Raw genomic sequence first — 18,196 nt, 5'->3', positions numbered from 1 at the left:
GCTGGCACAGGCCGCACGTCAGAAGGACATGAGGCAGTGGGGCTGCAGCCCACCCACCAACTGCCTGACAGGCCCATGTGTCAGCATTGCGGGGGTTGCCCAGTGCCTGCCACCGGCACCCATTCCTGCCTGCCCTTCTCTCTCCACCCATATTACTGCAAAAGCAGCACTGCCCCCTCTCCTCCCCAGGGTTCCAGTCCTGGCTCTTTGAGATTTTCCGCTCTCATTTGGGCCTTCCTGTGGGATGCACAACACTGTGGTCTCCCTTGTGGGGAGATTTTCAGGGTAGAATGGGACCTGGCATTCTCTGTGTTCTCTGTTCTGCTTAGTACCCAGTTCTGCAGACCCTCTGTCCCCAGAGGGTCCCTGTCTAGCCTTAGGACTCCAAGCAGGCTTGCTCCTTGGGCTTCCCTCATGAAAACAAATACCTGATCACCATTTAGCTTCCAGAATCCACCCTCTAGGTTTGCTCTAACCTGGTAGTCACAGCCACCTCTATTTCAAAATAAGCTCCTTGGTTGTACACATTACAACTGTCCAATAATCACATGGACCCAGTGGCTGCCTACTGAACGAGAGAGAGAGAGAGAGAGAGAGAGAGAGAGAGAGAGAGAGAGAGAGAGAACATTCCAGCTATCACCTTCAGGCAGGGGTTTGGTAGGCTGGTCCTGGCAGTACATTAGTACATTTCTAGGTCTTTTCTCTTTGAAGGGAAGAAGTCATTCATGGCAAACCTTAGCCAGGGCCAGTGACTATACCCATCACCTTCAGGTAGGAGAGCCGAGTGGACATTGGTTCCTGCAGACTGCCTTGTGTCCAGTTAGGAATCTAAGTGCTCCAGTCAGACCTCCATGGCGCCCCCTCGTTTGTAAAGAGGCTGGGGGCTGTATGTTCAATCCTCGCCAAGTCTTCCCAGCACTGCCCGTCTCCTGCCCTCCTCCCACCTCTCCTGAAGAAACCTCCCAGGCCCTGACAGGGCTGCACTCACCCAAGACCCTGGCGTGGAGGCCAGCAGCAGCAGGGACAGGAGAAGGAGCAGCTGCATCTCTGTCTGCAGGAGAAGCCACTGGTTAGAGCCAGAGGGGCCACCACAACTACCCAAAGTGGTGGCTCTTGCTACGTGAGTAGCATGTTCTTCTCATGGAAACCCACTGGGCTTGCGAGAGCACAACAGTGGTCTCTAAACTACAGGCCATGCAACTCAGGAGGAAGAGGCCTGTTTGACAGCAGGCAGAAACTCAGGAACAATTTGTGTGGGAGTTCCAGAGGGGAGCAGGGTGACTGAAAATCCTGTTACAGAACGGAGTTTGGAATCAAAGTAACCAGAACGTTCAGCTCAGTAAGAGCTTAAAAGGACATTTCATCCCCCTTAAAGACAGCTAATAAAAATAGATTTGCAGTCAGTTTTCATTAGCCAAAGGGAGCGTGCATGCGAGCGTGTGTGTGTGTGTGTGTGTGTGTGTGTGTGCGCGTGCGCACGCGTGCATGGGTGTCTTCCTCAGCTGCTCTGCTCACCTTATGTTTTGAGACAGTGTCTGTCTTTGAACCTGTAGTTCAGCTTTTTCTACTAGGCTGGCTGGCCAATGGGTGAGAGGGACCCGCCTCCTCTCTCCTCCCACCCAGGGCTGGGGTTACAGAGCATGCTGCAGGTCTGAATGTTTGCACAGCAAGCAGTTCACTGATAGAGCCATCTTCCCAGCCCCCCACCACCCCACCGCACCCCCACTCCCACAAAGAGTCCCAGCTACTGGATGCTGAGTGTCCATCCTATAGAATACCACCAGAGCCATGAGTTCAAGGCCAGTCTGGGCAAAAAGTGCAAGTCTTGAGGTACAGTTCATGTTTAACCATGCGGAGACCCTGGCTTGGATCCCTAGCACCCATCCACGTTCTTGTTCTCTCTCTCTCTCTCTCTCTCTCTCTCTCACACACACACACACACACACACACACACACACACACACACACACACACAGAGTTTCCTTTTTTAAAACCAAACAAAAGCCAACCCTTGCCTGTACAGGAACACTTCCTTCAGTCTTGCTAAGGAGCGTACGCACCCTTGAACCCAGAGTTGTGTGCACACGTGCAGTCATGAGAGTCTTGTGAGCATGCGCACAATAGGTGTATGTGTAGTGCGGGGTGTGCTCGCATGTGTGCACATGTTTCTGTGTCAGAGACACGTAAGCACTGTGCAGTTCAGTACAGAACATTAAACAAGCGCCGACAGGTATGTTAATATTAAAATCTGTAATTCTACTGATGTTCTGAATTCTTTTGCCATAGAACAACTTGCAGTCATTTTATAGGCACGAAATGCAGCGTTCAAAAGCCACGCTCAGCAAAGGTTACCCCAGCATATGTATGGATGTAAACCCTGGTTAATTTGCTACAAACGGCAAGTCATTCAGTCATTCTTATCACAGACTCCTGGGGAGGAGGTTGGAAGGGGGGTCTAGTGCACACTTTAGGGGCTGTGGGGATGCTGGGGGCAGCAGCGATCAAGAACTGACTGATGACAGGGCTGGGAGGTGGGCGAGGTTTCCCGGGTTGGACTAGCCCGGATGGTGAGCTTGACCAGAGGGAGACTGAAGAACTCCACCCAGTGCTGCAGGTGCTGCCCAGGCCTGCGACCTAGTGCCTGCGATTCCACAGTCTGGAAAGTGTGACTTCTTTCAACTCAAGGCCACCCGAGTCTGGAAGACTCTTCCAAATCTCTTGTTCCTGTCCTAGGGCGGCGCCATGTGAGGGGCAGTTCCCAGGGGACCCTGGGTGTCTGGCAGGTTCTGGCTGTGGCCGGAACATCCCCAGGAGGTTCGCTGGGTCTGGAGGCTTCACCCCGGCAGTGCACAGGGGAGGCGGGGAATGCTGGTCCAGAAGTGCAGCCGGATTGTGGGGAACCTGATTACCCGCCAACCCCCACCCCGGGCTCCAGATGCGGAGCGGAGACCCTCCTCAATGCTCACACAGCCACCGCACAGCCGATCTCCCGTGGTCTCTCACTCCCACATCACCACTACCTACCCGAGCCAGACGGGGCAGATGCCCACAGATTCCCCGGGGCGTGCCCTGCCCAAGGCGCCCGTTTGCCTTCCTACCTGCCTCACGAAGCCCCGGGAGCCGGCTTATCGGTGCCTAGCCTGGGTCAAACTTGCCGGGACCGACGAAAGCCAGGAGAGGTTGGACTTTCTTTCCCCCGCGGCCGGCTGGTTTCCTCCCCGCCCCATCTTCCCCCACCCAGTCTGCTGACACCCACCTCCAATCCCTGAAGGAGCACAGTGCCCCCACCGAGAGGCCCCGGGTGCCCAGCATTGCCCCAGGTCTCCTCCTTATTGGGTTCCTGCCAAGGCTTTGCTTGTTCTTAAATCTGTGGGCTCTGGGTCTTGGGTCTGAGCCAGCCACCTTTTCAGTCCCACTTCCGCTACCCCAAGCCCTCGAGATCTTTGCCAAAACCCCTCCTCACTACACCGATCTCACACCGACACACCTGGGTGTCCAACCACCTTCTGGGTTCTATACTTTGGCCACAATCACTTCGCATCCACAGACAGACAGACAGACAGACAGACAGACAGACAGACAGACAGACAGACAGACAGCCAGTGTGTGTGTGTGTGTGTGTGTGTGTGTGTGTGTGTGTGTGTGTGTGTGTGAGAGAGAGAGAGAGAGAGAGAGAGAGAGAGAGAGAGAGAGAGAGAGAGATATTTCTCATTATGTTGAACTTACCCCAACCCTTTCCAGTTTTTGAAGCCTCTCACTCCATCCTGGTTCTAGAGGCTGCAGTCCTAACGCAGCATCGCAGTAAAAAAAATCTGTGTGAATCAACTGGCACTGGGGCTGGGTAACCACTGTAGCCACAGCCCTGGGCACGAGCTAGCATCGAGGTGTACGCTCTTACTGCTTCCACTTGTGGCAAATTTAATTTCCTTCCTGCTTTTACACTCCCCCCACCCCAAACCAAGACGTTTCCTGGCCTGTGATCCCTTTTCAGAAAACTGAGTTTATTTCTTCATCCCTAGAAAAGGGCCCTGACCCTGGGCCTGTGGAGGTCACAGAAGCTGGGGCTCCTGGCTGACCCAGACAGGTCACGTCTCTCCGTTTAAACAGGGCAGTTTGCAACAGGGATCTCCACCTTCTTCAAAGCTGGGCTGGACTGAGAAAAGCAGAAAGCTTGTTATTTTTCTCAGGAGGGGACAGAGACCTGGTTTCAGGGCCCCAGGGACATAGGGACTTGGGTAAGGATAAGGCTTGGCAGCGAAGGCAGTGGAGTTACTTGGAACCTCCCTAGAAAAGGAAAATGCTTCTTCCTTCAACATCGCTGTCCCCGATGGACCTTCCTGAACTGGGTCAAAGGTCATGGTAAAATGGGAGGAAAAGGCTTCTTTCTCTTCCGCATAAGGCTGGGGCCGCTAAGGAGCAACCTTTTCCACAACTTTTTTCCAGATGCCTGGACTTGGATCCTTTTGTTTTGCCTTACGGCAGGATCTCACGGAGCCTAGGCTGGCCTCAGTGTGTGTGGCTGAGGCTGATTCTCCCGAGTGTTGCTGTTACAGATCCTACTCCCAGTTCATCATGCATGCTGGCATGTGGGACAAGCGGTCTATCAACTGACTGCACCCCAGACCGGATCTGATTCTTTCTTGTTTTGTTTAAAAAAACAACAAAAAAACGACTTGTCTTAGTCAGGGTTACTATCGCTGTGATGAAACACCATGACCAAAAGCAAGTCAGAGAGAAAAGAATTTATTATTCATTGTATTTTCAAGGCAGGGTTTCTCTGTGTAGCCCTGGCTGTCCTGGAACTCACTCTGTAGACCAGGCTGGCCGAAAACTAAGAGATCCTCCTGCCTCTGCCTCTGCCGTGCTGGGATCAAGGTGTGCTCCACTGCCGCCACCACCCAGCAGGAAAGGGTTTATTTGGCTTACACTTCCACAGCACTGTGGAAAGAAAAGACAGGAACTCAAGCAAAGGGCAGGAACCCGGAGGCAGGAGCTGATGCAGGGGCCATGGAGGGTGCTGCTTACTGCTTGCTCCTCGTGGCTTGCTCAGCCTGCTTTCTTATAGAGCTCGGGACAACCTGCCCAGAAGTGGCACCACTTCTGTCCCCTGCTACTGAGGCTGCATTCTCACCAATGGCTTCTCCCAGCCTCTCCCAGTGCTAACCTTCAGCTGACTTCCATGCCCTACCCAATGCCTTCAGAATTACATGGGTGGCTCTAACAGAGGACCAAGATCAGCTGCCAGAAGGAGGTACACCTCTAACACAGTGTGTGTGTGTGTGTGTGTTCCCACACATGTGTGTTGACCCAGGAAACACTCCCCAATGATGCTGGCATTTTAATCACCATTCATTTCTTCCAGCTGACCAGCATCAGTTGTCCCCAGTAAAGTGAAGGTGGTTTTTGGTCTGGTTTTGTTTGTGTGTGTGTGTGTGTGTGTGTGTGTGTGTGTGTGTGTGTGTTGTTTTTGTTTGGTTGGTTGGTTTTTTTGTTGTTGTTGTTTGGCTTTTGTTTTTGTTTCTTTGTTTTTGGTTTTTGTTAGTTTGGTTTGGTTGGTTTTTCCTCAGTTGTGCCGGTCTCTTTGTTAATTACAGCTGACTCTTCATCCCCAGCTGACCAGAAGCACAGATCTTAACTCATAGCAAACAGCCCCATGAGTCTTTAAGTGCGGTCATGAGCCAGGCCTCCACATTGTTCTCAACATTCCTATCTACCAAGCTTCCACAGAACAGCTCACCATGCTTTGAACACTCAATGGCTTTTCCAACCCAAAGTTCCAAAGTCCTTCCACAATCCTCCCCAAAACAACTGGGGGAGGAAAGAACTTATCTGGTTTACATGTCCACAGCACAGCTCATAATTAAAGGAAGTCAGGGCAAGAAGGCAGGAGCTGATGCAGAGGCCATGGAGGGTGCTGCTTACTGGCTTGCATCCCATGACTTGCTCAGTCTGCTCTTTTCTTATAGAACCAGCACCACCAGCTCAGGGATGACATCATCCTCAATGGCCTTAGTCCTCCCCCATCAATCACTAATTTAAAAAAATGCCCAGCAGGATTGTCTGAAGCATGATCTTATTGGAGGCATTTTCTCAAGTGAGACTCCTTCCTCTTGGATGACTCTCGTTCGTGTCAAGTTGACACAGAACTGGCCAGTGCACCAGCCGGAACATTTATTTTTCACTAAGACTTTCCCAGAGGACATAACTAACCTTGTCCCCACCCCACCCCCCACGAAGGGTTAGTGCGCTCACTGCTATAAAGCAGACTCGGACAGTTTCAAGGACTGGAACCAACCTTAAATGGCAAAAATGCTTTCTATCTGAATTTTCATAAAAATGTTTTAAAAAAACGAAAGTAAAGGAGCAAAGGGGCAACGGTGGCTTCAGAGTGAAAAGATCATTCACGGTTCACGTCAGACATTCAATCTTGGCTCGAGTGTAACCCAGCGGAAACAGGCTCACTATCATACAAAAGGTTCGGGCACCTGTTCCAAGTCCACCCCCAGCCCCTAACGCTTCCACCTCAGTTACTTCCCAGCCTGTTGGGCCTGTCCACGGAGGAGCATGTAGATCTTCTCTTTGATCCAGTCTACGTGTCAGCTGAGTAAACAAGACAGCTGCGACCTTCCCGATCAATGCAATCCAACAGCTGACTGACACCAGGGGCTGCTAGGATTCATTATCCTTAGTTATTCTCCATACATTCTACCAACACGTTTCACGCATTTACTTGCCTGAGATCTGCCTTCTGGCCTCTTGGTAGGTTGTACCAACAAAGTGGTACGAGATGTGGCGCCAAAGGCTTTGCCGCAGCCGCCACCACACACCCAAGATCAGCATCCTTACTCCGCCATGTGGAGGCCTCTGGCGTTGAGAAGGCAGAACCTGTGCAGAGCAGAGTCAAGGAGCAGGCCTGGCCTCTCCCATCAATCACTGTTATAGACAAGGATGGTCTACTGGGCTCTCAAAGACTTGGCAGGCACAGTGCTCAACCCAGAGCTAAGTGGTGCACAGTTTAGAAAACAGATTCCAGGGCTGGAAGGATGATGACTCAGTGGTTAAGAGCACTGAATGCTCCTCCAGAGGACCCGGGTTTGATTCCTACATGGCAGCTCACAACTCTCTGTAACTCCAAGATCTGACACTGCCAACTCAGACATACGTGCAGGCAAAACACCAATGCACATTAAAAAACAAACAAACGAACAGAAGAGGGGACTGGGGTGATGTCTCAGTGGGTAAGTGCTTAACATGAGAACCTGAGTTCAAAACCCCGGTGCCTTTCCCCACCCCAAACCTGGGCCTGAAACTCCAGCACTGGAGGATCCTGGGGGCTCACAGACCAGCCAGTCTACCTAAGCAGAGAGCTCAGGAAGAGAGACCTTAGGTGAGTGATTGAGGCAGAGAGCTTGACGTCAGCCTTGGCCCCTATATACCTCTATATAACTCTGTACAGACAAGTAAGCTAACACACGTTTGTCTCTACGTACCAAAGGGCTAACACACGTTTGTCTATACGTACCAAAGGAGAGAGGATTCCAGCACAAAGCAGAAACCCACCTCACCATTTTATGCCCTGTGCACTGACATCGGGCTTCTCCCCGGCAACACGAGGGCCTCTCTGTCTAGCCAGGGTAGCCTGGGGTGATGGCAAGTGCTCCGCCCTGAGGGGCAGGCAGCCAGGGTAAGTTGCCCTGTGTGTTAATATGAGCAAGACAAGTCCCCCTTTGGTGACAAGGTGACAAACACTGAGAAAATGTTTTTGCTAAGTGCTGACCCATCAGGACGCAAGCCTGGCAGCCCTGCCTTTGCTTTGGGTCAAATTCTTCCTTCCTGAAGCAGTGAGCATGCGAATCACTTAAGGAGTGTCTGTCCCACACCAGTGACGCCCAAGAGAGCTCATCCCATCCCGTCAAGGCCTGAAGCCCACCGAGAAGTGTAACTGAGACATTTACTATCAACTTTAAAAAAACTGCGTGTGCACATGAACTCAGTCATGTGTCACAGCATGCAGATGGTGTCAGAGGACAGCTTTCAGGAGTCTGTCCCCATCCTTCTATCATGTGGTCCCTGTTGGTGCTCTGGACCTGGGAGAATGGAGCCTAGAACTAAGTAGACTAAACTCTCACGCAATGGCCAACTTTATTCAGAGCATCAGCCAATTTATACCCTGAGGGTTAAGACCTATCGCTGAGTAAAGTCCTCATGACTTTAAGCTGTATTTAATCACAAGGAGGAATTGAATGAGACGAAAAAGCCATCTTTTTCCATGAAGGCCTATAAACAAAGAACGATAGCCAGTTATAATGAATTATCTGAATTAAACTCACTCCTGTCTGAATTAAACTCACTCCTGTCTGCTATGCCTGGAAGAGCCACAAAAGCACATTCCAGGTAATTCCCCGTTTTTTTGAAGAAACTGAGGTCACCAGACTCATGTCTTGGTTTTCTCAGAAGCACTCAGTATTCCTCTCGCACGACTCCATTCTTGGGCCGTGTTCCAACAGGTCCAGGGGATCGAACTCAGGTTATCAGGCCTGACAGCAAGTACTTTTCCCTCTGAGCCATGTTGTTGGCCCCTTACTGTCAGATTTTACAGTGTTTTGTTCTAGACTGGCCACCCCAGAGAGGTGCCCAAGGGTGTCCAGTCACTGTCCTAAGCCTACGATTATCTTAGGAACAGTGGAGCCTCATGGTAGGGCAGCTGTCAGTGGTAGTGAGCTGTATGCTGGAACTTCTCATGGAAAGTCAAGTGATAAGGATGGCGTTGCGTGGTTTTGCAGGCTACACTGTGACTGAGGCTGTTCTAGCACGAGAGGCTGCCCCGCCCCAGTTCTTCCTCTGCTTAAACCTGAACCTCTCAGAGCGCGGAGGACAGACGCCCTTATGCGGTCCTTTTCCCAGTGTGAGCGTCAGTTCAATCTTCCTTTCTCTCCCCCCTTGAGCTTTTGTTTTTTTCTTTTTTCAGCCTTTGGGATGCCCAGAGCTATGATCCTAACAACTTGTCCCCTGGACCCTCACGAGGAGGAGAAAGAGGAAGGGGAATCAGCTTCCATGAAGCTTCCGTTCGATGTTTGTTGGAACCGCTGTGAAGGGGGTGGTTCTGGGATGGCTCAGAGGTGGAAGGACTTACCACCAAGCACCACTCATCTCCCAAGTCCAATCCCTGAAACTCGGGCAGTGGAAGGAGATACCTGCAAATCATGCTCTGACCTCCGCGCATGTGTGGAAACATACATGTGCATGCACACACACACACACACACACACACACACACACACACACACACACACACACACACACACAAAGTGTAATTTATATTTTAAGAAAAACAAACTAAAACCAGTCCTTTCCTTCTGCCTCCTGCCCTCCACCCTCAGGTTTTGTCCTTGATTCTCCACATCCTGGTCATTTCTGCAGGTTGTAGATCCACTGTGCCCTTCCCACGCTGGGCAGGATCCGCCAACCTCAGCGTCCTCCAGCGGCGGGATCATGGGGGTGGAAGCCAGGACTACACACAGCACTGAGACTAAGCTGTCGGGTTCAGTAGGTTCGTGTGGGAAACACAATTTCCTCTTTAAATATTTTTAGAAAAACTCAGAGATCACGGCCCCCCAGAAGGCCTGGGTTGGGTCCCCTCTGCCGAAAAAAAAAACAAAAAAAAAAAAATTTTTTGAAACTTCAGATCTGTGCCTTTTCAGCTTCTTTTTCCTTAACTCACTTTTCCTTTTTCAGTTTCTTTTCCTTCCTTTCTTCCTTCTTTCCTTTCCTTCCTTCCTTCCTTCCTTTTCCTTCCTTCCTGTCTCACTTCTTTCTAATTAAAAAAAAAAAACAAAACCATTAGGGCCATTGGAACATGTCATCTTGAACCCTACTCTATGTGTATACTTAGTAATTTATTTATTTGTAGAGCTGTAGTCCTGAGCATTCTAGAGAATTGCTCTACTACTGACTTCGCCCCAACCACTATTGATAAATTTGTTGTTTATTTTGTTCATTTTGAAGATTTGTTTATTTCTACGTTGTGTCTAGGCTGTGCTCGCACACGCACACATACGTACCATGTCAGGCAGTGCTCACAGAGGTCAGAAGGCATCAGAAACTCCGGGCACTGGCGGAATGGACAGTTGTAAACTGCCATGTGGGTACCGTGACCCAAACCCTGATCTTCTCTGCAAAATCATCAGGTGCTCTAACCCTCTGAGCCGTCCATCGCCACACCCCCTGTGTGTTCATTCAGCATTCCAGGCTGGCCTGAACTGCTTGCTCTTCAAGGACAACTTTGAACTTCCTTTTTAAAAGAAAGTTTTATTTTATTATTTTCTGAAAGTGTGTGTGTGTGTGTGTGTGTGTGTGTGTGTGTGTGTGTGCAACCAAGCATGTGAGTGCAAGTGTCTACTGAGGTCCCTTGAAGCCGGGGTTATAGGCAGTTGTGAACTGCCCAGTATGAGAGCTGGGCCCTGAACTTGGGTCCTCTGGAAGAGCAGTTCACACTCTGGGCTTCTTTTTTTTTTTTTTTTTTTAAAGGTTTATTTATTTTATTTTTGTAAGTACACTGTAGCTGTCTTCAGACACACCAGAAGAGGGCATCAGATCTCATTACAGATGGTTGCAAGCCACCATGTGCTTGCTGGGAATTGAACTCATGACCTCTGGAAGAGCAGTCAGGGCTCTTAACCGCTGAGCCATCTCTCCAGCCCCACACTCTGGGCTTCTTGATCCTCTGGACTCTACTTCCCGAGTGCTGGGTCACAGGTTTCCCACCTTGCCCAGTATTGTGCCATTCTGGGAACCAAGCAGGTGTTTGTAAATGCCAAGCCAACTTTTTTTTTTTTTTTCTGGGGACCCGACGAAGCCATATCCCACCCCCTATTTTCAATCTTTCCATTTTCAGTCTTTTGGCTAAAGGATAAAGCAAGCAAATACATAATTTTCACAGCTCAAACGTTTCTTAGATGATAACCTACAAAATATGCAAAGTTGAAGACTATTAAAATAATCAAGCCATATGATGTCCATAGTGAAGGCACAGAGATGGGTAGAGAGCTGCTAGTGCAGTGTGGGTAGAGAGCTGCTAGTGCAGTGTGGGTAGAGAGCTGCTAGTGCACTGTGGGTAGAGAGCTGCTAGTGCACTGTGGGTAGAGAGCTGCTAGTGCACTGTGGGTAGAGAGCTGCTAGTGCAGTGTGGTTGGCACTAAGGGTCAGAACTGGGTCTCAGGTCTTTATTTCCACAGCTTGTATCTCCTCAGGAGCTGCTTTTTCTTCCCAGAGTTTCAGATACTGGCAGGCAATTGTGGTGTGAGTATCTGTCAATTTCACATAAAAAAAATCTAGAAATAGTTTATAAGTTTAAAGTTGATCTTTTGCTACAGTGGATTATAATTTCAGTTCAATGGCTGTAATCAGTTTACTTTGCCGTGATAGTTGATGTTTTAAAATTACATGTATTTATTTACTTATTTATTACGGGGCTGGATGGGAGAGTGCACACGCCTGTGAGGAGGCCAGATGACACTGTGGGGGTGTGAATAGGAATGGCCCCCAAGGACTCACGTGTTTGAATGTGTGGCCCGTAGGGGGTGACACTATTAGGAGGTGTGGCATTGTTGGAGTAGGTGTGTCACTATGGGGGTGGGCTTTGAGGCCTCAGATGCTCAAGCTATGCCCAGTGTGGCACACGGTCTTCTGCCGACTGCTATAAAGATGCAGAATTCTCAACTCCTTTTCTAGCACCATACCTGACTGCATGCTACCATACTTCCCACTATGATGATAATGGACTGAACCTCTGAAACTGTAAGCCAGCCCCAATTAAATGTTTCCCTTTTAAGAGTTCATTGGGTTGGGGTTGGGGATTTAGCTCAGTGGTAGAGCACTGCCCAAGCAAGCGAAAGGCCCTGGGTTCAGTCCCCACCCCCGAAAAAAAAAAAAAAAGAAAAAGAAAAAAAAAAAAAAAAAAGAGTTGCCTTGGTCACAGTGTCTCTTACAGCAGTACAACCCTAACTAAGACCTAGTGGCCACTGAGATGTCTCCGATAAAGGCACTTGCCAGCAGGCTAGATGATCTGAGTTCCTGCTCCCAGGTCCCTACCCTAATTTCCCTGGATGGTGGATCACATGCTGTAAGACGAAATAAACCCTTTCCTCCCCAACTTGCTTTTGTTCATATTTTATCCTAGCAATAGAAACCGTAACTAAGAATGAATGAATGGCTTAGGGGATCCTGTTTCAAAATAAAGAGTAAAGAGCAGGCTGGGGTATAGCTTGATGGTACAGTACTTGTGAGGCCCTGAACTCAGTCCACAGTAATATACACACACATCACATGTACACACACATGCTCGCACATACAATATGCAATGCACACAGTATACACATGCACACATGTGTACACACATACACACGTGCAAACACATGCACACGTACAATATGCACATGCACACAGCACACATATGGACATGCATGCACACATATGTACATACAAACACACATAAATATGCACATATGTGCACACATGTGCACACATAAAAACACATGCATATGCACGGGCACACACATGCATGTGTATGCACTCTGGTTAGGAAGGCTTATAATGCATCTATTTTATCAAATAAGGTAACGACACAACCTATATATTATGAAATAACGTCCAGTGATATTCCCAGTTGAAGTTGTCACTTTGGTCTGTGTCCTAGATACTCAGGCTCTGATACCTTCCTCTGTCAGAGCAATTCTCACGAGAGAATTGAGAACATCTAACTCTACAATGTCCTGAGGAGAGCATAATGCCACCCAGGCAGGCGACCCAGTGACTTTGTCTCTGGGGAGGTCCTGGGGCCAGAGAGCCCTGGGTGGGATGAACCCTTCCTTGTATATTTATCTTCAAATACTGTTCTCATTTGTAAAATGAGGACACCTGGCCTTGGAGGCATCCACTTCTGGGACATATTAATTATAACTGCCCCATAGTTTCTGACTTCCCGGGGCAAGAGGCTCTTCAGTTCAAGAGGCAGAAGCATTGAAGAACCCCATTATGAATCCTCTCTTGTACTGAATGCTGTGATGTTGGCCTGGACAAACCCAAGATGTCAGAGAAGTCTCACCGGGGAGGAATGTCTTTTGGGTCCTTGATTGTAAACAAAGGGTCCCTTAAACACATAAGGCCTGCTACTCCATAGCACAGTCTTGTAAACAAGAGTGTAAATGTTTGTTCTTAATCAAAACATGGTCTTTCCATCCCTTGTAGTGGAAATCCCCTTTGGTAGACGCCAACCATTGCTGTACTGTTCAAACAGTTTCTCTCAACTCATAGGAGCCCAGGTTGGGTGTCCTACACCTGGGGGTCAAGACTCCCAGGAATAGGTGGCCGGCTGGCTATAAGCCATGGCCCCACCCCCACCCCACCCCCATGATTGGGGTGCATTTGCTCCCCTGTGGTTCCTTCTACAGCTCAAGGGCCTCGGAATGATGGAACATCATCTGTTGGCTTCCTGGTCTTGAGAGCTACACAGAGGTTGGCCTTGGTCTGGGAATGACCAAGTGGGGTAGGGAAGACCCAGGAATGTCACGCCTCAGAGAAGAATCAGATCCTTGGTCTCTCCCCAGGCAGAGGCAGAAGCCTGGGCAAAGTGATCTTTAGTGGATGGGGCCTGGATGGTGAGAAAAATGTGCTGGAGATAGGCCTGTGGGGGAGGGCGAGCTAGGGCGAGGGGCTGCAGAAACATCTGCTGTCTGCTGTCCCAGGGACCAGGGCAAGGGGGCCTCCTCCCCACCACCAGGATGCTGGAGCACTGCCAGGAAACTGGGAAGCAAAAGAAAAGCCCATGGCCTTCACATAGAAATGGTGGAGCACAGAGCACTGGCCTTGGTGGGTCTCTGCCTCAGGGGGCACTCCTGGCAACGTGTCACCTCATGAGAATGTTACCAGTGGTATATTTTGGCTTCAAACATAAATAAATCCATCCCCCCATTGTGTATCAAATGCCTGGAGCACCCTAAAGAATCTCAAATATCATTGTAAATCTTTATGGATGAAAGTTACATAATGGTCCCCAAAGTGCCCGAGGCTTACATATACTTACTTTTGGACAAGAGAGTGAAGGGGTGTCCACTCCTTACCATTTGGGAAAGCTGTCCCCCAAAGGATCACTTACACAAAGGGAAAGGGCAAAGAACAAGTGAGCTGCTTTGGAGCCATCTGTCACCCTAGGAATGTCCTGGCCCAGGAGGCCTGACCTCAGTTGCATGTGCCCTGGGCAGGGCAGGGGACTAGGTCAACCCTTAGGCGCTCTCTGATGAAGGCCAGAGGACCTTCATTTCTACCCATGGAGTTGGCTTCTGGATGCTCTCAGAAGTGACCACAGAGAAGGAGACACCACACTTGCAAAATACGAGGTCGTGGTCCGTCCAGCCCTACCCCAGAGCAGACATGAAAGCAGGCACCAGCATCCCTGCATCCCTCAGACTGAAAGGAGAGCCAATTTGGGAAATCAGACATCATGTATGCACTTCTATGTAGCTCGTAGGAGTTAAAGCAATCAAGTTCTCGGTTGTTTGGTAGCACAGGCAGGCAATTCTGATCCACAGAAAAGAAAGTGTAGCCTAGTGGGTTACAGTTTCCAATGATACATTTGAAAGCCAGGGAACAGGATGAAGTTTCAGAAATCTCTCCTCTGGGACCTGAGACACAATTGTCACTGTGGTAATGGCATGGTTTCGATATGAAACTCTTCCCCCCAGTGGGCTGGGGCTGATGTTTTTGTGTTGTTTTGTTGGGGTGTGTGTGTGTGTGGTGTGTGTGTGTGTGTGTGTGTGTGTGTGTGTGTGTTATGTATATGTGCTGGTTTTGTTGTTCTTTTTTGAGACAGGGTTTCTTTGTGTAGCCCTGGCTGTCCTGGAACTCATTCTGCAGACCTGGCTGACCTCAAACTCACAGAGACCTTCCTGCCTCTGCCTCCCAAGTGCTGGGACCAAAGGCGTGCGCTGTCACCACCAGGCCCTGTTTTGTGTTTTTAAGACAGTCTCACTTTATAACCCAAACAAACTGGGGGCTCTTTGTGTAGCCAAGACTAATTAGCCTTTACCTTATAGCAATTTTCCTGTCTCAGCCTCCCAAGTGACAAAGCTACGGGTGTAAGCCACAATACCCATCCAGGCTCATGGTTTGGATGCTTGTTCTCCAGCTAATGGAAGTCACTAGGGCTCTTGGCTCAGTTACCATTCCCCTGCCTCCTGCTCAGCCATGATGTGAGCAGACGCCACCGCGGGTCCTATTGACATAAAGACTCTGTCATGCCTCCCCTTCCCCAATAGTGGGCTGACACCAGAAGGCCGAATGAATTGTTTTCTCCTATAATAGTTTCTGCCAGATACTGTGGTCACAGAAACACAAAAGTAACCAACATAGAGAACTGGTAAGGGTTCAGATAGAAGCAAGGATTCCCTGGGGAGGTCAACTGGAGGTCACTCTTGTTACACTCTAGCAAAAGGCTTATTTATGTTTTGTCCATGTCACGAAAGCTTGAGTGGTACTAAACTCAAAAGGGATAGACTGATTTAGCAGAGGACATTTCAAAAGAGCACAGCATGCGGGCCGTGACATGGTTGTTGCTAGCTGCTTCTAGCCATAGTTATATTGAGAACTAAGATTAGAAAGCAGAACAGAAAGGTCTGAAAACATGCAGTTTGAGCAGAAAAGGAACACACTTGAAGTTGTAGGCAAAGAGGTATTTGTTAGAGAAATTAGCGCTAGTAATTTACAAGACTCCAAGTTGGGGCTGGAGAGATAGCTCAGTAGTTAAGAGCACTGCTGCTCTCCCAGAGGACACAGGTTTGGTTTCCAGCACCCATATGGTAGCTCAAGAGCATCTGTAACTCCAGTTCCCAGGGATCAGAAGGCCTCTTACATAACAGGCACATGAAGGATAAACAGGCATACATGCATACGTGCAGGCAAAACATCCATACACAATAAAAGTGTGTGTGTGTGTGTGTGTGTGTGTGTGTGTGTGTGTACTATGAATAGTTTGTCTGCATTTATGTCTATACACCACATGTGTTCCTGGTACCCTCAGAGGCCAGAGAGGGACTCAGATCCTCTGGAGCAGGAGTTAGAGATGGCTGTAAGCCACTACGTGGGTAGGGTGGTAGGTCTTGCACCATGGTTCTCTGGGGGGAGCGACAAGTGCTCTTAACCAGTGAGCCATCTTTCCAGAACCATAACAAATATTTTTTTAAAAAGCATTCCCTGTACAACAGGAAATGGGCTTTGAGAGCATTTTAGGGATTTGCCAGGACTCCTGGCTCCAGGACACAAAAATTCAAACTCATTTGAAAACCTTTCTCTTAAAAAAAAAAAAGAAAAGAAAAGAAACAAAGAAACAAAGAAAGAAAAGAAAGAAAGAAAAAGAGCGGGTGCTGCTCTTACCCACCTGGGAAGTTTATTGTGTCTACTGTGAGGGGCAGGGCAGTAGCTGGGACGTAACTAGAGTATTCTGCCTCTTGGCGACTTCTTTATCTGGTAGCAGAACTTGGCATTACACATACGGTATTGTGTGTGTGTGTGTGTGTGTGTGTGTGTGTGTGTGTGTGTGTGTGCGCGCGCGCGCGCGCACATATCAGAGGACAACTTGCAGGAGTTGGGTCCTCCTTTCTCCATGTGGATCCCAGGGACTGAACTCAGGTCATCAGACTTGGCAGTAGACACCTTCACCTCCTGAGCCATCTCGCAGGTCCCAGTGGTATGGTTTTGTAGGCATACAGAATGAAAGCATTATGGAACCATGGATTTTTGTACCCAGATTTTCAAAGAAGAGCAGACAGTGTAGTGAACTGAATTCCCTGAAGAGAGCCCCATGGTGCTCTCATGATGCTGGGAGAGTGGAGCCTGTATTAGTCAGGGTTCTCTAGACGACCAGAACGACCAGAATGAGTGTCTGTTTGTCTGTCTGTCCACCCATCCATCCATCCTTCCATCCATCCATTCACCCATCCACCTATCTGTCTATGTATCTATTTATTTATCTATCATCTATCTGTCTCTATTTATCTATGTATGTATGTATGTATGTATGTATGTATGTATGTATGTATGTATCTATCTATCTATCTATCTATCTATCCATCTATCTATCCATCTAGCTATCTAACTGGGATTTATAAGAATGGTTCACAGGCTATGGTCCAGTTATTCCAACAATAGCTGTTGACCAATAGAAGTCCAGAAATCTAGTGGTTGTTCAATTCACAAGGCTGGTATCTCAGGATATGATTGATCTTCAGTATACACTGGAATTCGGAAGAAGTAGGCTCTCATACTAGTGAGAGTAAGCACGCAAAGAGAGGGCTACATTCTGATCCTCAGGCAGAGAGAGACGGGGCCTGACACAGAGTTTGGAAGCCTCAAAACCCCAGTGATACATTTCTTCCAATAAGACCATGCCTACTCCAGCAAGAACACCCCTCCTCACTCTTCTCAAGTAGCACCACTCCCTAGGGACAAAGCACTCAAATAGGAACCTACAGGAGCCGTTCCTCCGCCCACCAACCCCCGAGACAGGCTTTCTTTGTTTAGCCTTGGCTATCCTGGAACTTGCTCTGTAGACCAGGCCGATCTCACTCAGTTGCCTGCCTCTGCCTCCTGAGTGCTGGCACTGAAGTGTGCCACCACTGCCCAGCCATTTTTATTCAAACCACCACAAAGCACACATTACAATGGACTTTAAGATGCTGAAGACATTGTTCATGGAGCATGGAAAGTTTGCTGAGGTGATCTGCAAGCACTGAGCAGAGAGAGCCATTTGGGGAGTAGAGAGAGCCCTTTGGGGAGTAGAGCAAGCGCAGAGAGAACATGTGCTGTTGGCATAGGCACTGGGACTCCAGTGCTGGGCACAGCCCTGTGGGAGAAGCACAGCCTTCTCCCAGTGAGGCTCGGAGGATGCCAACGTCTTTCTCAGGGTTTGAGTGTGAATATTGACAGCGCATGCAGAAACTTTCCACTGCAGCTTTCTCCCTTGGCTATTTATGGTCTCAAGACTGCTTCCCTACAGAGTCAGCTCCTGCCTAGATTAGCTAAACCTGCCCGATTCATCTGTCTACCGTAAACCCTGCCTCCCTGTTCTGTGTAGAATAAGCACACCAAGCTTCTGGGTGCCGTGGCTTCTCCACTAGAGAGCGTGTGTTTGTCTTGTCTTCACCTC

The 18,196-nt window shown here is 49.0% G+C and overlaps 1 protein-coding gene and 1 pseudogene across 1 annotated transcript in view; both read right to left on the bottom strand.

Moving 5' to 3' along the window:
* Nucleotides 1-1,045, bottom strand: part of Papln (papilin, proteoglycan like sulfated glycoprotein) — a 30,673-nt gene extending 29,628 nt beyond the window's left edge. Inside the window, exon 1 of the mRNA XM_032909135.1 lies at nucleotides 989-1,045. Within this exon, the coding sequence (XP_032765026.1) occupies nucleotides 989-1,045 (57 nt within the window). The remainder of the gene's footprint in view (nucleotides 1-988) is intronic.
* Nucleotides 1,046-6,527: 5,482 nt separating this feature from the next.
* On the bottom strand, nucleotides 6,528-10,141 carry LOC116906153 (annotated as a pseudogene).
* Between the last annotated feature and the right edge of the window lie 8,055 nt (nucleotides 10,142-18,196).

The sequence above is a fragment of the Rattus rattus genome, chromosome 7 (genome assembly GCF_011064425.1).
Source record: "Rattus rattus isolate New Zealand chromosome 7, Rrattus_CSIRO_v1, whole genome shotgun sequence".
Lineage (NCBI taxonomy): Eukaryota > Metazoa > Chordata > Mammalia > Rodentia > Muridae > Rattus > Rattus rattus.
This window is presented reverse-complemented; position numbering and strand designations above follow the sequence as displayed.